General features: G+C 33.5%; 2 protein-coding genes across 2 annotated transcripts in view; both read left to right on the forward strand.

Annotated features, from left to right (window-relative positions):
- The first annotated feature begins 2221 nt into the window (after window positions 1–2221).
- On the forward strand, window positions 2222–15918 carry tsnax (translin-associated factor X). Its single transcript, XM_073834557.1, has 3 exons — window positions 2222–2384; window positions 12365–12474; window positions 15266–15918. Exons 1-3 carry the CDS (start codon window positions 2222–2224, stop codon window positions 15644–15646), a joined length of 654 nt encoding a protein of 217 aa, XP_073690658.1. The 3' UTR covers window positions 15647–15918.
- Window positions 15919–22302: 6384 nt separating this feature from the next.
- disc1 (DISC1 scaffold protein) overlaps window positions 22303–27185 on the forward strand; it is an 89741-nt gene continuing 84858 nt past the window's right edge. The window contains exon 1 of the mRNA XM_073834559.1: window positions 22303–22838. Within this exon, the coding sequence (XP_073690660.1) occupies window positions 22745–22838 (94 nt within the window). The 5' untranslated portion in view covers window positions 22303–22744. The remainder of the gene's footprint in view (window positions 22839–27185) is intronic.

Raw genomic sequence — 27185 nt, forward strand, 5'->3', positions numbered from 1 at the left:
GGGGATGGTGTTCTTAGGGTTGAAGGCTTCTCCTTTTTTATGCCAAATGAAGACTACATCATTGTGGCCAAACAATTCAATTTTGTTTCATCTGACCATAAAACAGAAGACCAGACGTCTTCTACTTTGTCCAGATGAGCATTTGCAAAGGCCAAGCGGGTTTTTGTGTGCCTTATCTGGAGAAGTGGTGTCCTCCTTGGTCTGTGTCCGTGGAACCCAGCGGTGTTCATTGTCTTGTTGGACTGTCTGCCTTGAGATGTTGCCACCAGCAGAGCTCAGATTCATCAGGATGGCCTTGGTGCTGATCCTTGGATTATTTTTTACCTCTCTCACTATCCTCCTGGCCAGCACAAGTGTCACTTTTGGCTTCCGACCACGTCCTCTGAGATTTTTCACTGTGCGGAACGTCTTGTATTTATTTTAATAATACTTTGCACTGTAGCCACTGGAACTTCAAAACATTTAGATATGGTCTTATAGCCCTTTCCTGACTCGTGAGCAGCCACAATGCGCAGCCGCAGGTCCTCAGTGAGCTCCTTTGTCTTAGCCATGATGACTGTCCACAAACCAACAGCAGAGAGTTTCTGTTCTTCACCTGTTGAGTTGATTAAAACAGTTGTTCCCAATGAATCAGGCTAATTAGGATGCTTTAGAACAGCTTGGACTATTGGGAATGGTATAGAACTTTGGATTTTCCCACAGACTGTGGCAGTTTGCAAAGGGTATGAATAATTTTGGACATGACACTTTTTGTTCAAATGTAAATAAAAGATGAGTAATATTTTTTTTCCACAATGATGGCTCTTGTACATCGCCTTGTTGTCTTTTCAAATTCAAAGTCAGTAAATGCTACCACACTACATAAAAACCTTACAAGTTAGATGTAAAAAAATCGTCACAAATGTATTTTAATAAGAAATGAGTTTCACGATGTTTAAATATTGAAAATATACTTTTCAATGGTATTTTCTGATTTATAATTTGTATAATATAATATATCGATATTATTATTTTTATAATTATTATTTGTTTTATTTATATTATTTTTAATTTTTAACTGTTTGGGTGAATATGAAAAAAATGTTGACCTAAATAAAAATAAATTAATAAAAACATCTACACTATCAGTCAAATGTTTTTGAACAGTAAGATTTTAAATGTTTTTAAAGAAGTCTACTTTGCTCACCAGCCCTGCATTTTATTTAATACAAAGTACAGCCAAAACAGTAACATTTTGAAACCTTTTTATTATTTAAAATGGCTGTTTTCTATTTACATATATTTTAAAATGTAATTTATTCCTGTGATTTCAAAGCTGAATTTTTAGAACCATTACTCCAGTCACATGATCCTTCAGAAATCATTGTAATATGATGATTTGCTGCTCAAAAACATTTATTATTATTATTATTATTATTATTATTATTATTATTATGCTGAAAACAGCAGAGTAGATCTTTTTCAGGTTTCTTTAAAGAATAGAAAGTTCAGAAGAACAGCATTTATCTGAAATAGAAATCTTTTGCAACATTATAAATGTCTTGATCATCACTTTTGGTCAATTTAAAGCATACTTGCTTAATAAAAGTATACATTTCTATCATTTCTTTCACAAAAGGAAAAAAAAAAATACTGACTCCAAGCTTTTGAATGGTATAGTGTATAATGTTACAAAAGCTTTTTATTTCAGATAAAAGCTGATCTTTGGATCTTTCTATTCATCAAAGAATACTGAATTTTTTTTTTAATATTTTAAATATTGATAAACAATAATAAATGTTTCTTGATTTCTGAAGAATCATGTGACACTGAAAACTGGAGTAATGATACTGAAAATGTAGCTTTGATCACAGAAATAAATTACATTTTAAAATATATTCAAAAAGAAAACAGTTATTTTAAATAGCAAAGATATTTTAAATGTTTACTGTTTTTGCTGTACTTTGGATCAAATAAATGCAGGCTTGGTGAGCAAAAGAGATTTCTTAAAAAAAAAACATTTTACTGTTTAAAAACTTTATTTATTTAAAAAAATTTTAAATATTCTGTGTAAAAAAAAAAAAAAAACTTAATAAAGATAAATGTATAGAGTTGTTCCTGCATGAAATATATATATATATATATATATATGTATGTATATGTACTTTTAGATTTATTATATATATGTACTTTTAGATTTTCTATGTCATTATGAGTGTTTTATATAGGTTAGATCTGCTACATGAATATAAATAAGCATGAGTGTTTTTCCAGTGTTCCAGATGTTGAGGAGATCCTGAACGAGGCAGAAGTGAAACTGGATGCTGTGAGGCAAAAGATCGGACAGATAGCAGAAGAACTGAAAGGAGAAGATTTACACCAGTTTCACAGATCGTTCACACCAGGTGCGGCCACACTTACACGCAACACTTATAAGACAGCTGATGTGTAATGTGAACAAATAATATTTGTATTGCAATACAATATATTTGTAGTTTTGTTATCATAAATAGAAATGTTATATATACATATTATATCCCATTCTTAAAACATCTTAAATACAAGGTTCATACCAGTTCTGGAAATCCATAAAAATGCTTGAATTTCAATGTAGTACTTTCTAAGTTTAAAAAGTGTTTAGATTTTGGAAACAGTGCTCGAAACCTCTTGAAAGTGTCTGTGATCTGATTATTTGTATATTTACAGTAAAACGAAACATCTTAATGCGTACAGGCAATTATATCAAGTCAAGAGCTTGCAACTCTATATGCTCCTGAAAATCATCACAGATCAACAAAGTAAACAGACTTGTAAAGTTGTAAAGGTCGCCAGATGAACAACTGCAAAATGACAACTAAACTGTACAGCTATGATGTTTACAATTTTGTAACTTGGTTATAATAATATGTGACCCTGGACCACAAAACCAGTCATAAGGTAAAATTTTACAAAACTGAGATGTATACATCACATGAAAGCTCAATAAATAAGCTTTCTATTGATGTATGGTTTGTTAGGATAGGAAAATATTTGGCCGAGATACATCTATTTGAAAATCAGGAATCTGAGGGTGCAAAAAAATCAAAATACTGAGAAAATCACCTTTAAAGTTGTCCAAATTAGGTTCTTAACAATGCATATTACTAATCAAAAATTACATTTTGATATATTTATAGTAGGAATTTTACAAAAAATCTTAATGGAACATGATCTTTACTTAATTTCCTAATGATTTTTGGCATAAAAGAAAAATCAATAATTTTGACCCATACAATGTATTTTTGGCTATTGCTACAAATATACCCCAGCGACTTAAGACTGGTTTTGTGGTCCAGGGTCACATATGAGATTAAAGTCTTTTGAGAATAAAGTCAAAAATATAAAAATAAATATATAGTAATTATGAGATAAAATAATTATTATATTTGTATCTATCATATTTATAATTAATATTTATAATATCATTCTTAATTTAGAAAGTTTTTATTTGCTATTTTTAATGATAAATACATATGAAGAATGAAAGGTTGAACACCATAGATGCTCTTTTTTTGCGGAGTAGGTGGATGTTCACATGAATTAACATTAATCACCTATTATACTTTATTCTCACAATGTTTTGTGACTTTAATCTTGTTTTGCTATGACTTTATTCTTATAATTTTGACTTTATTGTGAAAATATGAAAAAAATGTTCTGCGACTTTAATCTCACATTGCTACATTTTTCTCAAAATTGACTTTATTTTCTAAATATTACAATTTTAATATTGTATCGCTACTACTTTATTTTAAAAATACTATGACTCATTTTACTTAATTTTGACTAAATTCTACAAATATTACGACTTTATTCTCACTGCTATGACTTTATTCTCATAATGTTGATTTTATTCTCAAAATATTGTGACTTTAATCTTATATTGCTGACTTTATTCTCATATTTTTGACTTTATCCTCAAAATATTGCCGCTACAATGTATTATTTTTTACTTTATTCTCAAAATATTGTGACTTCAATCTTGTTGCTGACTTTATCCTCATAATTTTGACTTTATTCTCAAAATATTGTGACTTCAATTTAATATTGCTGATTTTATTCTCATAATGTTGATTTTATTCTTAAAATATTGTGACTTTAATCTTATATTGATGACTTTATTATAATAATTTTGACTTTATTCTCAAAATATTGTGACTTCAATCTTATATTGCTGATTTTTTTCTCATAATTTTCATTTTATTCTTAAAATATTGTGACTTTAATCTTATATTGATGACTTTATTCTAATAATTTTGACTATCCTCAAAATATTGCGACTTCAATGTCTTATTTTTTACTTTATTCTCAAAATATTGTCACTTCAATCTTATATTGCTGACTTTATTCTCATAATTTTGACTTTATTCTCAAAATATTGTCACTTCAATTTAATATTGCTGATTTTATTCTCACAATGTTGATTTTATACTTAAAATATTGTGACTTTAATCTTATATTGATGACTTTATTATAATAATTTGGACTTTATTCTCAAAATATTGTGATTTCAATGTCTTATTTTTTACTTTATTCTCAAAATATTGTGACTTCAATCTCATATTGCTGACTTTATTTTTATCATTTTGACTAATATCAAAATATTGCGACTTCAATGTCATAATTTTGACTTTATTCTCAAAACATTGACTTCAATCTGATATTTCTGACTTTATTCCCATAATTTTGACTTTATTCTCAAAATATTGCATCTTAAATGTCATAATTTTGACTTAATTTTCAAATTATTTCTTCAATCTCGTGATGCTGCGACTTTATTCTCATAATTGCCTTTATTCTCACACCGCTTTGACTTCAATCTCATAATCTTAAACTTGTTTGCACAGTGTTGTATTTGAAGACTTTTGGCTCATTGTGCACAACCATATGCTGTTGGTCCCCACTACATAATATCCTAAGTTACTTCATTTTCCAAGGTCACTGTATTTTTGCAGCCATTATTATTTCTAAGAGGAGAGAGGGCAGACATGATGTCTGCGAACTTCTGAGGAAAGCGTGGATAAGGCAGGGAGGGACCTACCAAATTCTGCAGTTATCTAGCGGTGAGGGGAAGTCATTTTTAGATTATGGCCGCAGAGAACTCATCGGGGTCTTTCTTGCGACGTGACCGAGGTCAGATCCTCCTAATTAGCTTTCTATTTTTCTTTGTATCTGAAGAGCTTTATTGGGCTGTGACCCTCGGGCTCAAACGTTGACAAAGTGTTTCATGAGCAGAAGCATTAAAGGTGCTCAGGGCTAAACTTGACACTAATTGCCGCAGATATACGGTGGTCTGATTAACATCAAGTTTACGCTGCTCCATGGTGGAAGATTTTAATGCAGCTGGCATTAATGCATAAACAGGTAATATGATAATAAGGTGACCTTCTTAATCAGAAGGTTTATTAACTGAATAGATACTTAATTCTATCAGAATGATCTTATTTATGAGATGAGTGCACTTAAACACAGCAATAGATGTTGTATCACCAGTGATGTACTTTAAGGACAGATTATGCATTGATTTAAAATAAATGCTGGGAAAAAATTGATTTAATAGTTGAAAAAAATGTGACCCTGGACCACAAAACCAGTTTTAGGTAGCGCAGGTATATTTGTAGCAATAGCCAACAGTACATTGTATGGGTCAAAATTAGTGATTTTTCTTTTATGAAATCATTAGGATATTAAGATCATGTTCAATGAAGATCTTTTGTACATTTTCTACTGTAAACATATCAAAAAGTAATTTCTGATTAGTAATATGCATTGTGAAGAACTTCATTAACAAGACTTCAAGGCAGTTTTCTCATTTTTTAAAATGGTTTTGTGGTCTATTTCTATTTTCTAATTCTATTTCCCTTAGATAAAGCATCAATTATGCACCTAATGCACATTTGCAGTTCATTTTTTTGTAGTGACACTAAGCAACATAGTACTTTTGTTAGGATTTAAAATAAAAATTAAGATTTTTTTTTTAATGGTTTTGTGGTCTATTTCTATTTCTTTCTTTTTTTTCTAATTCTATTTCCCTTAGATAAAGCATCAATTATGCACCTAATGCACATTTGTGGTTCATTTTTTTTTGTAGTGACACTAAGCAACATAGTACTTTTGTTAGGATTTAAAATAAAAATTAAGATTTTTTTTTAATGGTTTTGTGGTCTATTTCTATTTCTTTTTTCTAATTCTATTTCCCTTAGATAAAGCATAAATTATGCACCTAATGCACATTTGCGGTTCATTTTTTTTTTTTTGTAGTGACACTAAGCAACATAGTATTTTTGTTAGGATTTAAAATAAAAATTAAGAAATATAATTTTTTTTAATGGTTTTGTGGTCTATTTCTCTTTCTTTTTTCTAATTCTATTTCCCTTAGATAAAGCATAAATTATGCACCTAATGCACATTTGCTGTTCATTTTTTTTTTGTAGTGACACTAAGCAACATAGTATTTTTGTTAGGATTTAAAATAAAAATTAAGAAATATAATTTTTTTTAATGGTTTTGTGGTCTATTTCTATTTCTTTTTTCTAATTCTATTTCCCTTAGATAAAGCATAAATTATGCACCTAATGCACATTTGCGGTTCATTTTTTTTTTTGTAGTGACACTAAGCAACATAGTATTTTTGTTAGGATTTAAAATAAAAATTAAGAAATATAATTTTTTTTAATGGTTTTGTGGTCTATTTCTCTTTCTTTTTTCTAATTCTATTTCCCTTAGATAAAGCATAAATTATGCACCTAATGCACATTTGCTGTTCATTTTTTTTGTAGTGACTCTAAGCAACATAGTATTTTTGTTACAATTTAAAATAAAAATTAAGATTTTTTTTTTTAATTCACAACTATTAACATTTATCTTCTTTTGTATTATATCTTTTACAAATTCTTTGAATTCTTTGATGATTAAAAAGTACAGCAATCAAAAAAGAAAGGAAAAAAGCACTGACCCCAAACATTTGAACAGTAATGTATATTGTTTATTCTTCAAGGAATCCTGAAAAAATATCACAAGGTCCAACAAAATATTAAGCAGCACAACTGTTTCCAACATTGATAATAAATCAGCATTTTATAAGAATTTCTGAAGGATCATGTGACACTGAAGACTGGACTAATGATGCTGAAAATTCAGCTTTGCATCACAGCAATAAATTACATTTTAAAATATATTTACAAAGAAAACAGTCATTTTAAATGGTAAAAATATTTTAGTATTTTACTGTATTTTTGACCAAATAATTGCAGCCTCGGTGAGCATAAAAGACTTCCTTAAACAAAAATAAAAAATCTTACCAATCCCAAACTTTGAACAGTAGTGTATATTGTTACAAAAGATTTTTATTTTAAATAAGTGCTGCTCCTTTTAACTTTTTTCATTCATCAAAGAATCCTGAAAAAAATATCACAGGTTTCAAAGGAATATTAAGCAGCACAACTGTTTCCAATATTAATAATAAATCAGCATATTATAATGATTTCTGAAGGATCATGTGACACTGAAGACTGCCGTAATGACGCTGAAAATTCAGCTTGGCATCCCAGCAATAAATTGCATTTTAAAATATATTTACATAGAAAACAGTTATTTTTAATTGTAAAAATATTTTAGTATTTTTGACCAAATAAATTCAGCCTTAATGGATATGAGACGTCTTCCAATCTTACCAATCTCAAACTTTTGAATCTAAAAGTGAATCCAAAAAAAAAACGTTAATTCAAATTTTTTCAAAATGCGTGTTTTATTTCATGCAAAATAATTAATTCACTTAATATAATTATGCCTTTAGAACTTGACTAAATCATCAGCATCGCAGGAGGCCACGTTAAATCATTCTCTTATCTTTTCTACAATAGAAAACGTTTATTTCTCTGCGAGTCTCGGCACTGTCTGAGCATGTAAGCAACAAAAGGTGAGGACAGCATGTTTGCATAAAGAGTTTCCTGGTTCATTGCAGACAAACACACAGTTTGTTTATCATCTGAAGCGGAGTGCCATTGCTGTGCAGTGACCATGAGGAGTGATTTCTACACGCTGTTCCTGATAGAAATGAAGATAATGCTTCACCCGTATTAGAAAAAAGCCTCTTTTCTTTCATGTCTGGCACCGAACTTCTCTATTGCACAGCCTTTTGACTGTCATCTCTATTTACACAAACACACAGTGTGTTTTGCAGCCTCTGGCTCACTGAAAGCCCAATTATCTGTTTCCTTTTTGGCTCAGAGAGCTGTTGCACACTGGCACAATTTACAGTCTGAGATGCACGATGTGTAATGTAACTCTGTTATTGTTCCAGCAGGCACTGAGCATTAAATTCTTGACCATTAGAGATGAAGACGCAGGCTGGCCTTAGTTTGTTGGTAGCCTCAGTGTTTACATGCAGAAAGGTGACTGTTCTGTCAAATTAACCTCCAAAGAAATGTCTTGCAAAGGGAGTCTCCAATCTCATGCTTGATAATGTTATCTCCTTTCCTGCTGAGCCTGAAAGAAGAGAACAAAACCTCCTGTACGTTGAACGTCTGTGGGAACCGCGACACCCTGCTCTCTTTTACGTGCTCTTCACGTTGAGATTATGTTTTCATTTGTGACCCTGGACCACAAAACCAGTCATAAGGTTACATTTGACAAAACTGAGTCAAATAAGCTTTCCATTGATGTATGGTTTGTTAGGATAGGACAATATTTGGCCGAGATACAGCTATTTGAAATCAGAAATCTGAGGATGCAAAAAAATAAAAAAGACTGAGAAAATCACCTTTAAAGTTGTCCAAATTAGGTTCTTAACAATGCATATTACAAATCAAAAATTACAATTTGATATGTTTACAGTAGGAATTTTACAAAAAATCTTCATGGAACATGAACTTTACTTAATTTCCTAATGATTTTTGGCATAAAAGAAAAATCAAAAATTTTGACCCATGCAATGTATTTTTGGCTATTGCTACAAATATACCCCAGCGACTTAAGACTGGTTTTGTGGTCCAGGGTCACATTTTTATGTTGAACATGGTTACACTGCATGTAGAGCTGTGAGTGGGGAGCAACAGATAAGAGGGTCTTTGATGTTAATTGGCCCTCCAAAAGTAAAGCTTAATCACAAAGTCTTCCGTCCTGTCATTATTGGCTTGATGTTTATACAAGAGCTGGACATAAATATAGAGGTCAGTTTAAAGGAGTAGTTCACTTTTTTTTTGACCCCTTTGTCATCCAAGATGTTAATTTTGAGTAAAAACACTTCAGGATTTTTCTCCATATAATGGACTTCTATGGTGCCCCTGAGTTTAAACTTCCAAAATGCAACTTCAAATGGCTCTAAATGATCACAGTTAAAGTTTGAGTTAAGAAAGTATATAAGTTGTCCTTTTTTTTAGAAAAAAAAAAAAACAAAACAAAAAAACAGGTCGTTTTGCTAGATAAAACCCTTCTTTCTCGTCTGGAATCATTTAGAGCCCTTTGAAGCTGCATTTAAACTGCATTTTGGAAGTTCAAACTCGGGGGCACCATAGAAGTCCATTATATGGAGAGAAATCCTGAAATGTTTTCCTCAAAAAACACACCAAAATATCTGTAAATTTTTGTTCTGAAAGTGAACTACTCCTTTAACATCATCCGACTGAGACAAAAAAAAAAAACTAACTATAAGTGCATTCGATGCTTCTTATAATAGTTTTTTTTTTTTTTTGAGAGAGAGAGAGAGAGAGAGAGAGAGAGAGAGAGAAAAAATACTAATATAAAAGGCTGTAGAATTTAGACAATAGAGACATGTCCCTACTATTATCCAGCGACTATTGAATCGTCCCTAACAGTAATGTAGATTAAATAATTAAATATGTGTGTACGTAACCACTGTTGTTGTAATTTCTGCTGCATCTGAAATAGGTCATACCACTGATATTACCTGAGAAGTTCATATATGTGACCCTGGACCACAAAACCAGTCATAAGGTTAAATTTTACAAAACTGAGATGTATACATCATATGAATACTCAATAAATAAGCTTTCTATTGATGTATGGTTTGTTAGGATAGGACAATATTTGGTCAAGATACATCTATTTGAAAATCTGGAATCTGAGGGTGCAAAAAAATCAAAATACTGAGAAAATCACCTTTAAAGTTGTCCAAATTAGGTTCTTAACAATGCATATTACTAATCAAAAATTACATTTTGATATATTTACAGTAGGAATTTTACAAAGAATCATCATGGAACATGATCTTTACTTAATTTCCTAATGATTTTTGGCATAAAAGAAAAATCAAAAATTTTGACCCATGCAATGTATTTTTGGCTATTGCTACAAATATACCCCAGCGACTTAAGACTGGTTTTGTGGTCCAGGGTCACATATAAGGTAGTCCTAGTGTTTAAATCATACATGCACACAGTTAACTTTAACTTTATGTTGTTATCATGTTTTGTGTCCTATTTGCTCTTTTTACATTGACTATCACTCTATATAGACTAGTATAATCAGATACAACAATAATTTCTCAAATATCTGAAATATTTATTACAATATATACTCATAAGTTGAACATTTACTTTAGTGGTGTGAGATGACTGGATGCTTTCAACTGATTTCCTATTAAACTGCATTTCTCAGACTTTTTTAAAATATAGTGAATTAAGCTACAAACTTGATCATAATGCACAACGTTTCCATCTAACATGTATTTTGAGGTGCAGCTCATCATATTAATGAGGTGTTTTCACTAGTTAAGAGTAATCCGGTTACCTCACCTCGATATGTGCGTTGATTTGTGTTGGATGTTAACTTTGAAATGGAAATATGGTTAATTAATTTGTAAACATGATACTTTTCCTGCTTATTTCAGCTAATGTTATTAAAAGTAGCTTGCTAAGTCAGTTATAGTACGGACAGCATAGTATAAACATGGCTGAAGATGCGGAAAACAGAGGAACGGACAAAGTGTTCAGTTGAGGGAGTCATTTATGCTGGAACCGCTCTGATTGATTCAAACTCGTGACTTTGATCAGTTCAAGTGATTCACTAGCAAAAAACAAAATCATTACGATTAATGTCAAAATTCGAAAAAGAATGGCTCCTTTGATTTAAAAAGTATGTGAACCAGCAGGTAAAGCTTTTCGTAATGATTCACTTGTTTTGAAGATCTCCAGTCGGATCGCATATAGTGAATCATGTGATTCAAATCGAGGCTGCGAATCATGAATCATTTGATTGATCTGGACTTTAGAGAAGGCTCGTGACTAATTAAATTTAGACTATCTAAAATTCGGAATGGGTTCGCAAATCATTTCGCGAGTTAATCCAATCGGATCATGAGTCGTTTGAATCAGATTGGAATTTCGTGTATCAAAAAATCATTTAGATGATCTGAACTTCAAAGCAGGATCGCAAATAATTTCACGAAATGATTCAGTTGGATCACTTATGGTGAATCATTTGATTTAGATCGAGATTCCATAGCGCGTATCGCAATTCATTTGATTTAGATCTGAACTTTGGAGCGGGTTCGCGAATCATTTTGCAAAATGATTCAGTCGGATCGCGAATCGTTTGATTCAGATCAGGATTTTGTAGTGCGGATCGTGAATCGCTAATCATTTGATTTAGAGCGCAACTTTGGAGTGGGTTCATGAATCATTTTGCGAAATGATTCAGTTGGATCACGTATGGTGAATCATTTGATTTAGATAGAGATTCCATAGCGTGTATCGCAAATCATTTGATTTAGATCTGAACTTTGGAGCGGGTTCGCAAATCATTTTGCCACTTCAGTTGGATCGTGAATCATTTGATTCAGATCGGGATTTTGTAGTGCGGATTGTGAATCGCTAATCATTTGATTTAGAGCGCAACTTTGGAGTGGGTTCGTGAATCATTTTGCAAAATGATTCAGTCGGATTGCGAATCGTTTGATTCAGATCAGGATTTTGTAGTGCGGATCGTGAATCGCTAATCATTTGATTTAGAGCGCAACTTTGGAGTGGGTTCATGAATCATTTTGCGAAATGATTCAGTTGGATCGTTTGATTCAGATCGGGATTTTGTAGTGCTAGTGTAGTTTTGTAATCGTGCTGGAAAATGCATTGTTCTTGATATTGCCAATATTGATGTGTGTTATTCAGTTAATCAGATTCAAATAATCTCATAAATCTCAAAATGCAGGCCATGGAAAAGCAATTTATCATAGTGCATGCCTTTTATTTTTTAGCTATTAATAAAATAAATGAGTGTGGGCTTTTTGAAACAAAATATGTGTTGTAAAAAAATAATCAAATTAAATCTTTGAGCACTATCAAATGACTAAACTGTGATCATGAAGAGAGCATCCTTGTTTTACCTCCAGGCATTCAGGAGTACGTTGAGGCCGTATCCTTCTATCACTTCATCAAACATCGCTCGCTCATCAGCCTGGAGGAAATCAACGCTCGTCTGGTCTTTATGAGAGAAAATAAGGTACAATACTGCATCCATCTTAATGTAAACACGGCCTCCTTGGTGTTGTCTTGCCAAAACAGACTGGCTACGTTCCCGAGAGCACTTTCTCCAGGTTTATCAGATCGCTGACAATCACTCCATCTTTTGCTGCTATTTTTAGAAAGCAGTGGTGGCTGTCTGCTTTGCACGTCTCTCTGTAATTGAGATATTTTTAGACGCGCTGGACCAATTTGGGGGAAAATGTTTGCCCGTTCTGTGGGGCATGTGTGATTTCTCAATTTTCTAGCTGCTTTGTTTGTAATTCAACTCTCAAATATAGTGTTGTTTGTTAAGGCCAAAAACAAGTTTTGGTTCTTTTTGTCCCAGTTAGTCAATTGGTTTCTTGAGTGTGTTTTGGTAAAACATAAGGCTTGTGGTAAATGCAAGCTCAATATATTTTTATGTTTTATTCTATGGCATAAAATACATCAGTAACACCCTGAGTGGTCGTAGGCAGTTTTGCAGTGAAAAAACATTGAAAAAGTGCATTGTTTGTCACAGCAGTGTGCTTTAATGTTTAATTTGGAAGTTTGTTTTGAAATGCTTTTATCTTTATCAAAATGGCACAAAGTCACACTTGTGGTGTCAAAAATGACTGACCTATGAAAAATAGCTTTTTGTTATTTGTAGCAGAAATACAAAACCTGTCTCAACTGAAAGAAAACAAGTTGAGAAAAATAATAAATGCTGTATATTTGCTGATAAAAGCATAACAGACTATTGACAAGCAATTTTTTTGTAAAGAAAGGCCACTCATTTTTTATCGTAAAGACTAAATGAGGATTCAAAGAGTTGCCAGACCTTGTGGTGTAGTTCGTTTATAGCCTACGTTTAGCTTTTTATTTCTGGTGGTGGTATTTAGGCTTCAAAATGAATAAATGTTGAACATTTTCACAGAATTGCAAGCTTATATCACACAATTCTGACTTTTTTCTTGCAATTATGAGTTTATAGCATGCAATTGTGATACTATTCCTCAGAACTGCGTGATATAAAGTCACAGTTCTGACTTTATAACTCGCAATTGCGACTTTTTATCTCACTTTTTTCTCGCATTTGCAAGTTTATATGCAATACTGACTTTATTTCTAAGAATAAATTAATTCTGACTTGTAATTGCGAGTTTATATCTTGCAATTCTGACTTTTTTCTCAGACTTGCGAAAAATAAACTCGAGTTATAAAATTCAGTTCTGAGGAAAAAAGACTGAGATGTTCACAGAATTGCGACTTAATACCACACCAATTTTTTTTCTTTTTTTCTTGCAATTGTGAATTTATATCACACAATACTGACTTTATTTCTCAGAATTGCGTGTATATATCTTGCAATTCTGAATTTATAACTTGCAGTTACGAGTTTATATTTCACAATTCTAAGAAAAAAGGTCAGAATTGTAAGATAAAAAGTCCCAACCACTTTTTTTTTTTTTATTCAGTGGCAGAACGGGCTTCCATAATAGTCTTAAAAAAACCAAGAATGAGTAAATTAGGACAGAATTTTTGAGTAAACCACCCCTTTAAATTTATTCCTCACTTGGTCATAAAAAGTCCTCAATATATCTTCATAAAATCAGCAGAAACACTGTTATTGACACCCTCAACTCAGAAACATGGGGTGTAAAGAAACTTTAGAGGAGAATCTTCCCACCCATAATTATGACTTTTCTGTGGCATTCATGTTCAACTCATAAATATGATCTTTCCAATCTGTCTTCAACACACCAAAACTGCAAAAACAATTATCCCTGCAGCTCTCTATTGATCATACTAAAGATTAGGCCATTCATTTCAGCCATTCAATTATTACTTAGAATAGAAACTAATGATCCAAAAGCCATTTTTGGCAATAGAAACTCTTTGTTTGCTTACATTTAGACATTTAGCAGAAGCTTTTATCCAAAACGACTTGCAAAAAAGGACAATGGAAGCAATAGGAAACAACAAAAGGAGCAATAGCATGTAAGTGCTATGACAAGCCTCATTCACCCTAAAGCAGTACACGTATCAAGGGTTTTTTTTAATTGCATAATAAATAAAAAGAAAATAGATGGAATAAAAAAGAAAAAAGCAAGCTAGTGTTAGAGGCCTAAAAATAGATAGAATTCAACAAGAACACAATAAGCTATTGTTATTTTGTTTAATTTTTTTTTATTTATTTATTTTTTTACATTTTTTTTTTTTTTTAGAAAACAAGCAGTAAGTAAATTCCCGTTTAGTTTATTATTACAAGGACAATGCATATTAACATGACAAGTCAAAATATGCCAGAGTTAGCCAAAAGGCTAATTTTCATCTGCAGTCCTGGCCAGATGTACAACAGGCAACCTAAAAATACAATGCAAATACAACAATTTAATCAAACATAACAAAATATAACATAATACAACAAACCCTACAATTTCCAAAAACAACACAAAAAAATTAATGTTGACATATTTGCATGCTAAAAAGCCAAGATTTAAAAGAAGAACGAAATTCATTATAACTATTTAATTCTCTAATTGACGTTGGGATGTCATTCCATTCTTTCGAGGCTTTAATTGAGAAGGCAGACTGACTAAAAGCAGTTTTTCTAAAATTAATAAAAACTAATAATGAAATTAATAGAGGGTCAAATAAAGATGGAAGATATGTGTTTTTAGCCGATTCTTGAAGATGGCTAAGGACTCAGCTGTTCGGATTGAGTTGGGCAAGTCATTCCACCAGGAGGAGGGTACAATTAATGTGAAAGTTCTTAATGCTTGAAATTTAATGCTTGTTCTCTGAAGGGTGAAGGTGAGGTCACATGTACCGGCCCGAGCGTATTGACCTTCCAGATAACGCCGACAGACTACCTGCTGGGTGTAGCGGACCTGACGGGCGAGCTGATGCGCATGTGCATAAGTAGCGTGGGTAACGGTGACATAGACACGCCCTTCCAGCTCGGCGGCTTCCTGCGGGAAATCCACGACGGCTTCGCCTACATCGGCAACACTGGACCCTACGAGGTGTCGAAGAAACTGCACACACTGCGGCAGAGCCTGGGGAAGGTGGAGGACGCGTGTTACACCCTACGGGTGCGTGGGTCCGAGATTCCCAAACACATGCTGGCCGACGTGTTCTCCAGTAGGGCAGCGGCGCATTTGGAGCCGGATGAGCCGATGGTGTGAGATGCAGAGATGTCCTTTCATGTGCATGTTGGACTTTTGCAAACAGACTGGGCATATTATTTCGAGGGTATTTTGAGTTTAAGGATTTGTTTCAATGGTTGCATGTTAACACGTCTGGTCCTTCAGTTTTAAGCTGTTGTATTTCATATAAATTGCAAGATGTTTAACTGGCCTTGTTCCTTGTATTCTACCTGAAAGTTATAGACATGTTTACTGTTATTTTGAAATCAAACGGCCTCAGAACTGTCAATAAAACTCGTTTTTGGTACAAATTTTGCGCTCTGGCTATATCTCTATAGATCACATTAGGGTGACCATTTAATAAGATGTTAGATATTTCTCAAAAACCCCAACTGCAAATTAATTTTTACTAGGATTTTTAAAACATGGGAAATGAGGAATGTAGAAGACAAAGAAAAATCTATAAATTATTTTCCAAATAAATTTCTAGTCACATTTAAATGATATAAAATTAATTTAAGAAACATTTGGAATATTCAATAAATTGCCAGTGTTTTCTTTTTTAAAAGTGAGTACACCCTAAGTAAACTTGTCCAAAGTGTCATATATATTGTGTTAGCACCATTGTTATCTGGCACTGCCTTAAAGGATAACTATTACCAAAATGCAACCTGGGCTGTTTTTGTTTTACTGTAAGACAAACTTATATCTAAAAGCATAATTACGACAAACGAGCCGTTTTTGAGATTGACTGTGATTTCGTTTTGTGGTCAATGGCCGGTGAATGGGAGTACTAGGGGCATAACTTTGAGCGCATCAAAAATTGTATTTTTACAACACTAAGAAGGCTCGACACACCATGAAACTTTGCTCGAAGTATCGCCTGGGTCTTTACACATGAACTCCAGCATTGAGAACATTGTTTGTGTACACAGAGTTTACTAAAAAGAAAGGTTTTGAACAACTCACTTTCACTGTTTGGGTTTCCGCTCGCGGCTGTCTTGCCAGTCAAGAAGTGTCCATCTCCGAATGCGAGGATGGATAGCTCCTAAAGCATATTTCCATATAAATGCACGGCTAATTTGTTGTTTTGTCGCAAGTGAAAAACAATATTAACCTTCTAGTTGTAAAAAGAGCCTCATATAAGCCTAATATTTCGTCCTATGGAGTCCATTCATTCGCATTCGGAGATGGACACTTCTTGACTGGCAAGACGGCCGCGAGCGGAAACACAAACAGTGAAAGTGAGTTGTTCAAAACCTTTCTTTTTAGTAAACTCTGTGTACACAAACAATGTTCTCAATGCTCGATTCATGTGCTGAGACGCAGGCGATACTTCAAGCAAAGTTTCATGGTGTGTCGAGCCTTCTTAGTGTTGTATAAATATATTTTGATGCGCTCAAAGTTATGCCCCTAGTACTCCCATTCACCGGCCATTGACCACAAAACGAAATCACGGTCAATCTCAAAAACGGCTCGTTTGTCATAATTATGCTTTTAGATATATGTTTGTCTCATTTACAGTAAAAAAAAAAAACAGCCCAGGTTGCATTTTGGCAATAGTTATCCTTTAATCATGCATCTCCGCTATACGCTTGAGGATGCCCCACAGGTGCTTAGGTCTGAAGACATACTTGGCCGCCCCATCACCTTCAGCTTCAGCTTCCTCAGCAAGGCAGTTGTCATCTTGGTGGTGTGTTTGGGATCGTTATCATGTTGGAAAACTGCCGTTCGGCCTAGTTTCTGGAGAAAAGACATCATGTTCTGCCTCAGAATGTACAGTACATAATGAAATGCATGTTCCCCCAATAAACTGCAGCTCCCCAGAACCAGCAGCACTCATGCAGCCCCAGACCGTGATGCTACCACCATCATGCTGGACTGTAGGCAAGACACAATTTTCTTGGTACTCCTCACCAGGGCATCGCCACACATGCTGGACACCATCTGAGCCAAACAAGTTTATCTTATAGTCTCATCAAACCACAGGACATGGTTCCAGTAATTCATGCTCTTGGATTGGTTGTCTTCAGCAAACTGTTTGTGGGCTTTCCTGTGAGCCAGCTTCAGATGAGGCTTCCTTCTGAGACGACGCCTATGCAAACCGACTTGTTGCAGTGTGCGGCGTATGGTCTGAGCACTGACAAGCTGACCTTCTACTTCTGCAACCTTTAAAGCAATGCTGGCAGCACTCATGCATCTGTTTTTTAAAGCCAGGTTTTGCACCTGACGCACAGACGAGTGCTCAGCTTTGTTGATCAACCCTTGCAAGGCCTGTTCCGAATGGAACCCATCTTGGAAAACCCCTGTTTAACCCTGACCACTGTAGTGTAACTCGGTTTCAGGGTGTTACTGAACCTCTCATAACCTTGGCCATCTTTGTGGAGAGCAACAATATTAATTCTCAAATCCTCAGAGAGTTCTTTGCCATGAGATGCCATGTTGAACATGCAGTGGTCAGTATGAGAGAATTGTACTTAAAGCACCAAATTTTAACTGCTCTAATACAAGATACACAACTTTGTATGGTCCTGTCAAGCAGACAAAAACATAAACAAGATGAATAGGACATGTGGCTTTGCATGGTTAAACAACATACTGCTGTTATCACTTTTGTTGCCAGCTATTTTGACAATGATGGCTGTATGTTGAGTTATTTTCAGAGGACCTTAAACCCATACTGCTATACAAGCTGCACATTGACTACTCTAAAATATATCCAAGTTTAATTTCTATTGTATTGTCACTTGAGAAGATAAACTAAAATGTTTGCTGAAATGTGAGGGGCATACTCACTTTTGTGTATGCCCCTGTCATGAATGGGCATAAATGAATGAAAAAGAAAACTATTTTTAATTATTAAAAATCATAAAGTTGTTTACCTAGTTGATCACAGATATATTATCTCAGTCTTTGCTGTATTGTCTCTATTCTCTCTAAACAGTTTCAACAGCTACCCTTTGAGAGACTTTGCTTGAGGTTGTACAATACTGACACATAGTGGCTATCTCAAGTAATTGCAGAGCATGTCTACAAGCATTTCAATTCTTCAAAACAGTTGTACATTTTTGTGACTACATAGTTGCATTGATTTATACCATGTTATTTGTGTTATTTCTTAGTTTTAATAACTTTACTAATATTATAGCATGTGGAAAAACAGTAATAATAAAGAAAAACTAACTTTTAACTAGTAGTACTCTTTGAATTTCATGTGACAGCAAAAGTCAAATTTTAAAGTATTATATTTATACCTCACTGTGTGTTTTATGTAACTTGGAAAATGTCAGACTTTCTTAAACATCACTTAAATTGACAACAAACAGAACGGATTTGCTGGTTCATTGGGTCCTAAAGTCACGAGATGAGATGTTAATTTGATTTAGCTGCTTCAGTGAGAGACTTTGATTCTGACGCTCTGGGCAGTTTAGCTCAATTAAACCATTATGAGACAAACACAGACCTCGAATGAGACTTTCTACTGGCTATAGAGCATGACACAAAGAGCGGCTCTGTTCGGCTGCTCACTGCTGCTTCCTGGAGCTGAACGAGACAAAAAGACAGAAAGACACACAACAGAAACACATTCAAGCAGTGATTGCATTTGGCAAACGGATCAGATCTCTGATTATTCCAGGCAGTTTATTATTCCTGTTTGTACTTCATGATATCGGAATGAAAATCTCTCAGTTTACCATTCATGAAATATACAGTTTAGAGTAAAAGGCAAATCGGAACAGTTTCAACCCAGACATCTGTTAAACACAACCTGAACTGCTATAAAATGCTTTGAAACTATAAATATACTAATAACCAAGAAAACAGGAAATTTTATCAGAACTTTGCGAACATTCTCCAATGTGTGTGTATGTATGTATATATATATATATATATTCATTCAAAGTTATCTGATCTTTAGCAATGTCTCTCGAAACATAATTTATACATTGTTCATGGAACTTCAAAACATTGTATAATAGTTGGACCTTCACCTAAGATGGCTTAGAGAACTTTCAAATGTAACATTTCCATAATGTTTGCAAAATAATAAAACAGAACCTTCCCTTAATTATGAATTTAACCTTCACATAGCCTTCTGTAATAGTTGCATATGAGTCCCTCAGCTGTCTTCAGTGTGAATTGATGGATCTTAAAATCATACAGTCATTGTTGGAAAGGGTTCAAATACACAAAAAGCTGACAAACCAAAGTATTTCTGGGACCTGAAGGATTTTCCTGAAGAACTGAACAGTTTAATTGTTCAGGACAAACAAAACAACTATCACTAAACAAAAAATAAAAAAATAAAAAATCAGGTAACAACACAGTATTAAGAATCAAGTGTATGTAAACTTTTGAACAGAGACACGAAAAAGTTTAAGACTGTCATTGATTAAATTTAAAGTGTCATTTTCTTTATTTTTTGCTTGTCGTTGATCAGCAGGTAGGAGATTTTTGTGGATATATGAACTCGGTTCTCTTCCAGGTTCACACAGGTGTTCTAGCAAAGGAGCACCATGGGTAAGGAACCACGGGTGCATTTCAGATATCATTTCCAACACTATTTATTGCTTAAGGCGAGACACTGCAGGTGAATATGGTAAAAAAAATTAACTAATAGTTATCACCTTACTTACTCAGTCGATTGATTACATTGATAATTGCAAACATTTTTTGTATTACAAGTTTTCTAAAATGTTAGGTTTAAATATGCAAATGATCCACTGTTTAATGAAATATGCACGAATTTGCATAAATTTCTAGTACAAAAATCAAAACACTGGATGAAGTCGGTTTCAAAATTCTTGATTATTTTTTAACATATTAGAGTCAAAAGTTTTTACAGAGGGGATTTGGGGTATCTCATTTTGTCATGACAATTCAGAAAAAACTTAGAAGAAACAGGAATTTTTTCGAGGAATAAAATGTACAAAATGAAGCAAATTATATATTAACAAATCCGTCTGTAAAAACCTTCAGGATATAGACAGGAATAAAAAAGTAAAGTTTGGTGTGTGTAAGTGCTACTGAAGTGGAGATTTATGGCTCAGTGTAGGAGAAAAATCTCATTTTGAGAAAACAGCCTTTAAAAATATGCATTGTAATTGACATCTATTGACACAAATAGATGCTAGAAAAGAAACACTTAACAGTATTTCTTGATGTTTTCTCAACTTGATAGGTGCATGAAAAAAAACTGCGTTTTGACCTTCAGTGTCTCTCCTTAATCATTTCAAACCTAACAAACTTCCATTTTATAAAATGTTTTGTTTTGCATGTATGTGTCATTCTTTACAATAAATGCAACTTGATTTTATATTTTTAATGACTTTCAGTAAAATGTAATTAAATCAGTCTTAAATATCATTTGGCAATTTCTTTATTTTATTTGAGCACAGTCAGCATCTTTAATAAGGTGAATTGGCTATATAAAAACAAAGAATAGTACGCTAAATGAAAAACATTCTTAAGTAACAAGTAGATTTTTTACCTATTCACTTAAAAAAAAGGAGCGATACCTAACTATTAAAGGGGTTCATTATTATTATCATTATAAAATTACAGTTATGTAATGTTATGGCAAGCTTTTCAATCAATATTGTGGTAAGGGACAGCATGCACTGTAAAAAGTTTTCACCAGTTTCAACTTAAAAACTTAAGTTTAGCAGCTGCCTTAATTTTAAGTTAAACCAACTTAAGTCATTTTAACTCAAGTTAAATCAACTCATTTTTAGTGTAATAAGTTAAAATGACTTATAGTTTTAAGCTGATTTAACTTAAAATTTTAAGGCAGCTGCTGAACTTAGGTTTTTAGGTTGAATCTGGTAAAAACTTGTGACAATGTGTAAAATTAATAAAATTGGTATTTTAGCTTGACACAATATCACTGACACACGCTAGCTATGCCTATTAGAAGCTCAGAAAGCACTGATTAAAATGTTATGTTTTTATATCCTTCAGGATATAGACAGGAATAAAAATGCATAGTTTGGTGTGTGTAAGTACTGAAGTGGAGATTTATGGCTCAGGGTAGGAGACAAACTCATTTTGAGAAAACAGCCTTTAAAAATATGCATTGTAATTGACATCTATTGACACAAATACATAAAAAGAAACACTTAACAGTATTTTTGGATGTTTTCTTTCAACTAGTCTGAAAAAACAAGCCCAAATTCTCAAACTTGATAGGTGCATGAAAAAAAACTGCGTTTTGGCCTGCAGTGTCTCTCCTTAATCATTTCAAACCTAACAAACCATTTTATGAAATATTTTGTTTTGCATATGCATCATTCTTTACAATAAATGCAACTTGATTTTATATTTTTAATGACTTTCATTAAGGATATTCCTGTCTATATCACACAAACAAACTTAGACACTATGACCAAAAATCTCATCTTTAAAAAAATACTTTTTTACCATTTATAAAAATGATTTTTTTTTTTTTTTTTGTAGAAGGAATGATCACATGTGGCTGATTTCTTTCAGGAAGAATGATGGGCCAATAAAGCATGTGCAGTATGAATATCATCACTGTATCTTATTCCTGCTCTTTGCAAATAAGCCTTGTTGCAACCGTGCCCTATGTGAAGTTCATGGGAGTTTTGCTTTGGTGTGAATTGAATCAAGAGGAGTCAAATTCCAGCAGACGTCACAGAAACTCCTTCAGTTCACAACGCGCCACATAACGGGACAAAGTGCGGCTGTAATCCGGTGTTCTCGTCTTCTTTCTGACAATAATATGCTGTATCGTAATTTTTCCAGAGGATAATGCAAATAAAACAAAGAACTCTGACTTATTTGTTATGATTTAGCAGAGGAACGCAAACGCGAGCTTTCTTCAGGTTTCCAACAGCGTTTCTCTCTCACAGGAAACTCGCCCTTTAACGTTACGTCGCAGAGTTGGATTTTTTGCGCATCTGGTTTATTCAAGCGTCGATTAAGATTGCATATCTGACAACCCTGCTATCTGCGGACATTAAGTGGAAAAAGTGTAAACAAACAAGTCATATTTCTGAAAGAAAGTGAACGCGTTTGGTTCACTCGCCGCCCAACGGAGAATGACAAGCGCGGCGTTTGTAGTTTAACTCGCCGAAACTGACGTTAATTCGGTGGATTTACCGGTTTTTAACCATCATGATGTTTGCAGGAATGATCAGGGTGGGAAACAACTCAAAAGCACACAAAACTGACACCGACTCCATGTGTCACAGGTGCGCCGTGAAGACAGGTAAGACAAAATACCATGGTATTTCTTGATTTACCTTATCACTGCTTGTAAGCAGTTTGGCTGATGTTATCTTTCCAGTGCTGTCATAAATTGAAACACTAGCCATGGATTATCAGGATGTGTTTTATTAGACATGATGATGTAAGTACTATATATAGCCTTTGAACAGTTTTACCATGGTAATCTTTAAAGTAGCTTGTGAATACCGTGGTATTCCTTGATGTATGTTGGCACAGCTTCAGACTAGATTGCTATACTTCAAGAAATTACTTTTTTATTGAAGAATACCAAAGTTTATTGGAGTAAGTTTCGCAAGAAGATGCTATTTCAAGTCTTTTCTGCTCTCAAAGTCTGCATTTAATTGATCAAAAATGCTGAAAAAATCTGTAAAAATTTGAAATATTATTATAATTTAAAATAACTATTTGCTGATTGAATATATGTTAAAATATAATTTATTTCTGTGCTCAAAGACGCATTTTCTGCCTTCAGTGTCACATGATCTTTCAGAAATCATTCTGATATGCTGATTTGCTGTTTAAGAAACATTTATTATTTTTTTATCATTATTATCAATATTTAAAAAGTACTTTTTCAGTATTCTTTTAGGAATAGAAAGATCCAAAAGATCAGCATTTATCTGAAATAAAAAGCTTTTGTAACATTATACACTATACCATTCAAAAGATTTTAGCAGTATACCAAAGTTTATTGGAGGAAGTTTAAAAAGAAAATGCTATTTCAGGCTTTACACTAAAGATTTATGATGTTTTTAAAGATGTGGCTATTGCTCACCAAACCTGCATTAAATTGATTAAAAAATCTGTAAAAATCTGAAATATTATTAGAATTTAATATAACAGTTTCCTAATTTAATACATGTAGAAATATAATTTATTTCTGTGCGCAAAGATGAATTTTCTGCATCATTACTTCAGTCTTCAGTATCACATGATCCTTCAGAAATCATTCTGATATGCTTATTTGCTGTTCAAGAAACATGTATTATTATTTTTGTTATTGTCAAAATCTAAAACAGTTGAGTACATTTTTTCAGGATTCTCTGATGAATAGAAAGATCAAAATATCAGCATTTATCTGAAATAAAAAGCTTTTGTAACATTATACACTAAAGCTTGGAGTCAGTATTTTTTTTTCTTTTTTTTTTGGAAATAAATTATAATATAAAAATACTTTTATTTAGTGAGCATGCTTTAAATTGATTAAAAGTGATGATAAAGGCATTTATAATGTTGCAAAAGATTTCTATTTCCGATAATCGCTGTTCTTCTGAACTTTCTACTCATCAAAGGAACCAGAAAAAATTCTTCTCAGCTGATTTCAACATAATAATAATGTTTCTGAAAGATCATGTGACTGGAGTAATAATGCCATAAATTGATCTTTGAAATCACAGAAATAAATAAAAAATGTAAATATATTGACATAGAAATCAGTTATTTTAAATAGTAAAAATATTTCAAAATTTTACTGTTTTTGCTGTACTTTGAATCAAATAAATGCAGGCTTGGTGAGTAGAAGATACTTCTTTAAAAAGCATTAAAAATCTTGCAGTTCAAAAACTTTTGACTGGTAGTGTACCACAAAATAACATGTTTCTTTGCATTTAATTGTGAAATTTACTAGCAATTTCTGAGTGAAAATGGCCTGAAAGCCACTTAAATGTAATCCAATTTTAGTAATTTAATAAACTGAGATGGAAAAAAGTAGGCCTATTAAAGATACCATTATATTACTGTTTTATTGGACATGATATGATGTAAGTACTATGTTTATGGACATTTGTACCATGGTATTCTTTACAATAGCATTAAGTAGCATATGAATACCACGGTAAATATGGTAGCCATTAAGCGCCATGGTGCCTATCAGTGTCCTATGATGATGTTACCTTGTTTTTGACCATATTGTTGCTGACTATATCAAAATACCATGCTGTTATCATCTCATACATCACTCTGCCACCTCAGTATTTTCTACTGTGACTAATGGGATGTTCTTTGAACTTTAAGCTTCATGTTTTGATTTCTAATGTGCAGTATGATCTTTCTTTTACTCCTTTTGCCACAATCTCTTCCCACATCAAAGCTCAGCAAACAGTGTCAGAATACATGAGGACGGAGCATCTGGTGGTTTAGCGGTTGCATTATTTTTAGGCATCCATCAGAAGGTTATAAGTTTTCACTGTGTTTAACGAACCTCTCCAATCATAACAGCCCTTTGCAATTCAGACATAATATTGTTGGTACCCACAGGCAGGCTGCTCTGGAGAAACGTGAAACTTGTGTAAACGCACTCGATGTGGACAGTAACTTGAGCAAACATTGAGATTTAGTCAAAAATTGCCTTGTCACATTCTGAAACAGCTTTGCGAGCGTTTATTAGCAGCTGGCATGTTGCTAATTGGCGTGACGGAGATTAGAGTTAGTAGAAGCTACTTAGATGGATGCATCTGTGTTGTCAATCTGTCAAAGTCTCTGTTTTGTTCTGCTCTTACAGCCATGATTCAGGTATTAAGGCCAGTTTGACCATCTTTATCTGTTTTTCAGTTTGGAACATCATGATTACAGTTATAAAGTGCATGGGAAGAAAAGTTATTCCAGAAATGAAAATATTGTTTTTTATTTGGCCTGATGTCATTCTTGTGGTGCACAAAATAAGATATTTTTAAGAATTTCGTGCTGCTCTTTTTCATATTGCACTCTTAAAAATAAAGGTGATTTCAAAGGTTCTTCACAGCGATGCCATAGAAGAACCATTTTTGATTCCACAAAGAACCTTTCAGTCAAAGGTTCTTAAAAGAACCATCTCTTTCTTACCTTTTTATAATCTAAAGAACCTTCTTTTGGCACAAAGAACCTTTTGTGAAACAGAAAGGTTCTTCAGATGTTAAAGGTTCTTTTTGGAACCATTTAGACATTGTGGCATCTTGAAGCACCTTTATTTTTTAAGAGTGTATGAAAGCAAAAAAGTTCTATGGTGTATGGGATTATTTTTGTCAAACATATGGGGTTGGAGCAAAATGAGGGTGTGTGATGACAGAATAGGCTAGTCATTTTTTGGAAAAAATATTTCTGTAATATTTTCTGTTACAGTTTCATAGTTCTTTCTTGTTCTCCTTTATCATCAGATTTGCTTATGTTCAAAGCTGTTTATGTTCAAATAGTTTGCTCAGTTCACGTGGTTTAGTGTGTGTGTGTGTGTGTGAAGTGATTTTCAGCTGGTTTGTGTCTCCTCTGTGACTGTGAGCGAACAGGAAGTGCGTCGAGACTTTTGCCAGAACTTCAGCAGAAGTGCAGCTGCTAAATTTAAATGCAGTTCGGAGGGTTTCTTTTGTTCGCAAATTCCCCTGTGCACGAGTTCCTAACATAACAAATTAGACCAGAAAATGATTGTGTTCTTTGAGAAGTTGATGATTCATTATTAGAGTTAGAGTCTATTTGGTGTAATTAATTGTTAAAGAATTACTCCACTTTTTAGAATAACAATTTCCTGATAATTTACTCACCCCCATGTTATCCAAGATATTCATGTCTTTCTTTCTTCAGTAGCAATGAAATTAAGTTTCTTGAGGAAAACATTCCAGGATTTTTCTCCATACAGTGGACTTTAGTGTTGCTCAATGGCTTGAAGGTTAAAAATGCTGTTTCATTGTGGCTTCAATGGGCTTTAAACGATCCCAGCCAAGGAATAAGAGTCTTATCTAGCGAAATGATCTGTCATTGGAGGGATGGTAGTACTAACAACGTCACCAAGGCTCGCCCCAATCGGCCTGATAGGGGCGCTACAGCGATCAAAAGTACGAAATCACTCATGACTCCCAAACTGCCAGTCGCAGGACCTACGGACAAAACACATGCCTCAGATTTGATTGTGAGGCTGGCGAAATTTTCATGCATTTTAGATTTTTGGGAAAAATCTACTTTTGTGAAGAAGTTTTTCACCCAAACGGAACCAATGTGGTGCAGAAAGATTCTCTGGAGAGTGAATATCAATAATTATTCAAAAAAGTTAAACGTTCGACTTAGGGATGGCGAAAACTAAAAAATTTCTTGACCGACCACCGAGCCTCATTAGCCGGTTGAAACCGGTTAACCGATTAGTTTAAAATATGGTACGCTATTTGAAATAACAGCCATTTCGAGCCGCTCCTGCAATTTCGCAAGTCTGTCGCATCTGGCCGCGATCACACCGAACGCGTCTTTTAGTTCTAAAAACGCGAGGCGCACAGCACCGCCTCTCCATTCATTCGATTGGACAATGGAAAAGAACGCGAATGACGTTGGGCGTTTTTCCGCTCAGAGTTGATTTTTTTTTTTCAAATTC

The sequence above is a fragment of the Garra rufa genome, chromosome 2, assembly GCF_049309525.1.
Source record: "Garra rufa chromosome 2, GarRuf1.0, whole genome shotgun sequence".
Lineage (NCBI taxonomy): Eukaryota > Metazoa > Chordata > Actinopteri > Cypriniformes > Cyprinidae > Garra > Garra rufa.

Bases quoted from the DNA above. Each gene is read 5' to 3' on its own strand.
- tsnax (XM_073834557.1), top strand. From the start codon at position 2,222: ATGAATATAAATAAGCATGAGTGTTTTTCCAGTGTTCCAGATGTTGAG. The intron at 2,385-12,364 runs GTGCGGCCACAC...TTTTACCTCCAG, and splicing joins TCACAGATCGTTCACACCAG to GCATTCAGGAGTACGTTGAG. The intron at 12,475-15,265 runs GTACAATACTGC...TGTTCTCTGAAG, and splicing joins TCTTTATGAGAGAAAATAAG to GGTGAAGGTGAGGTCACATG.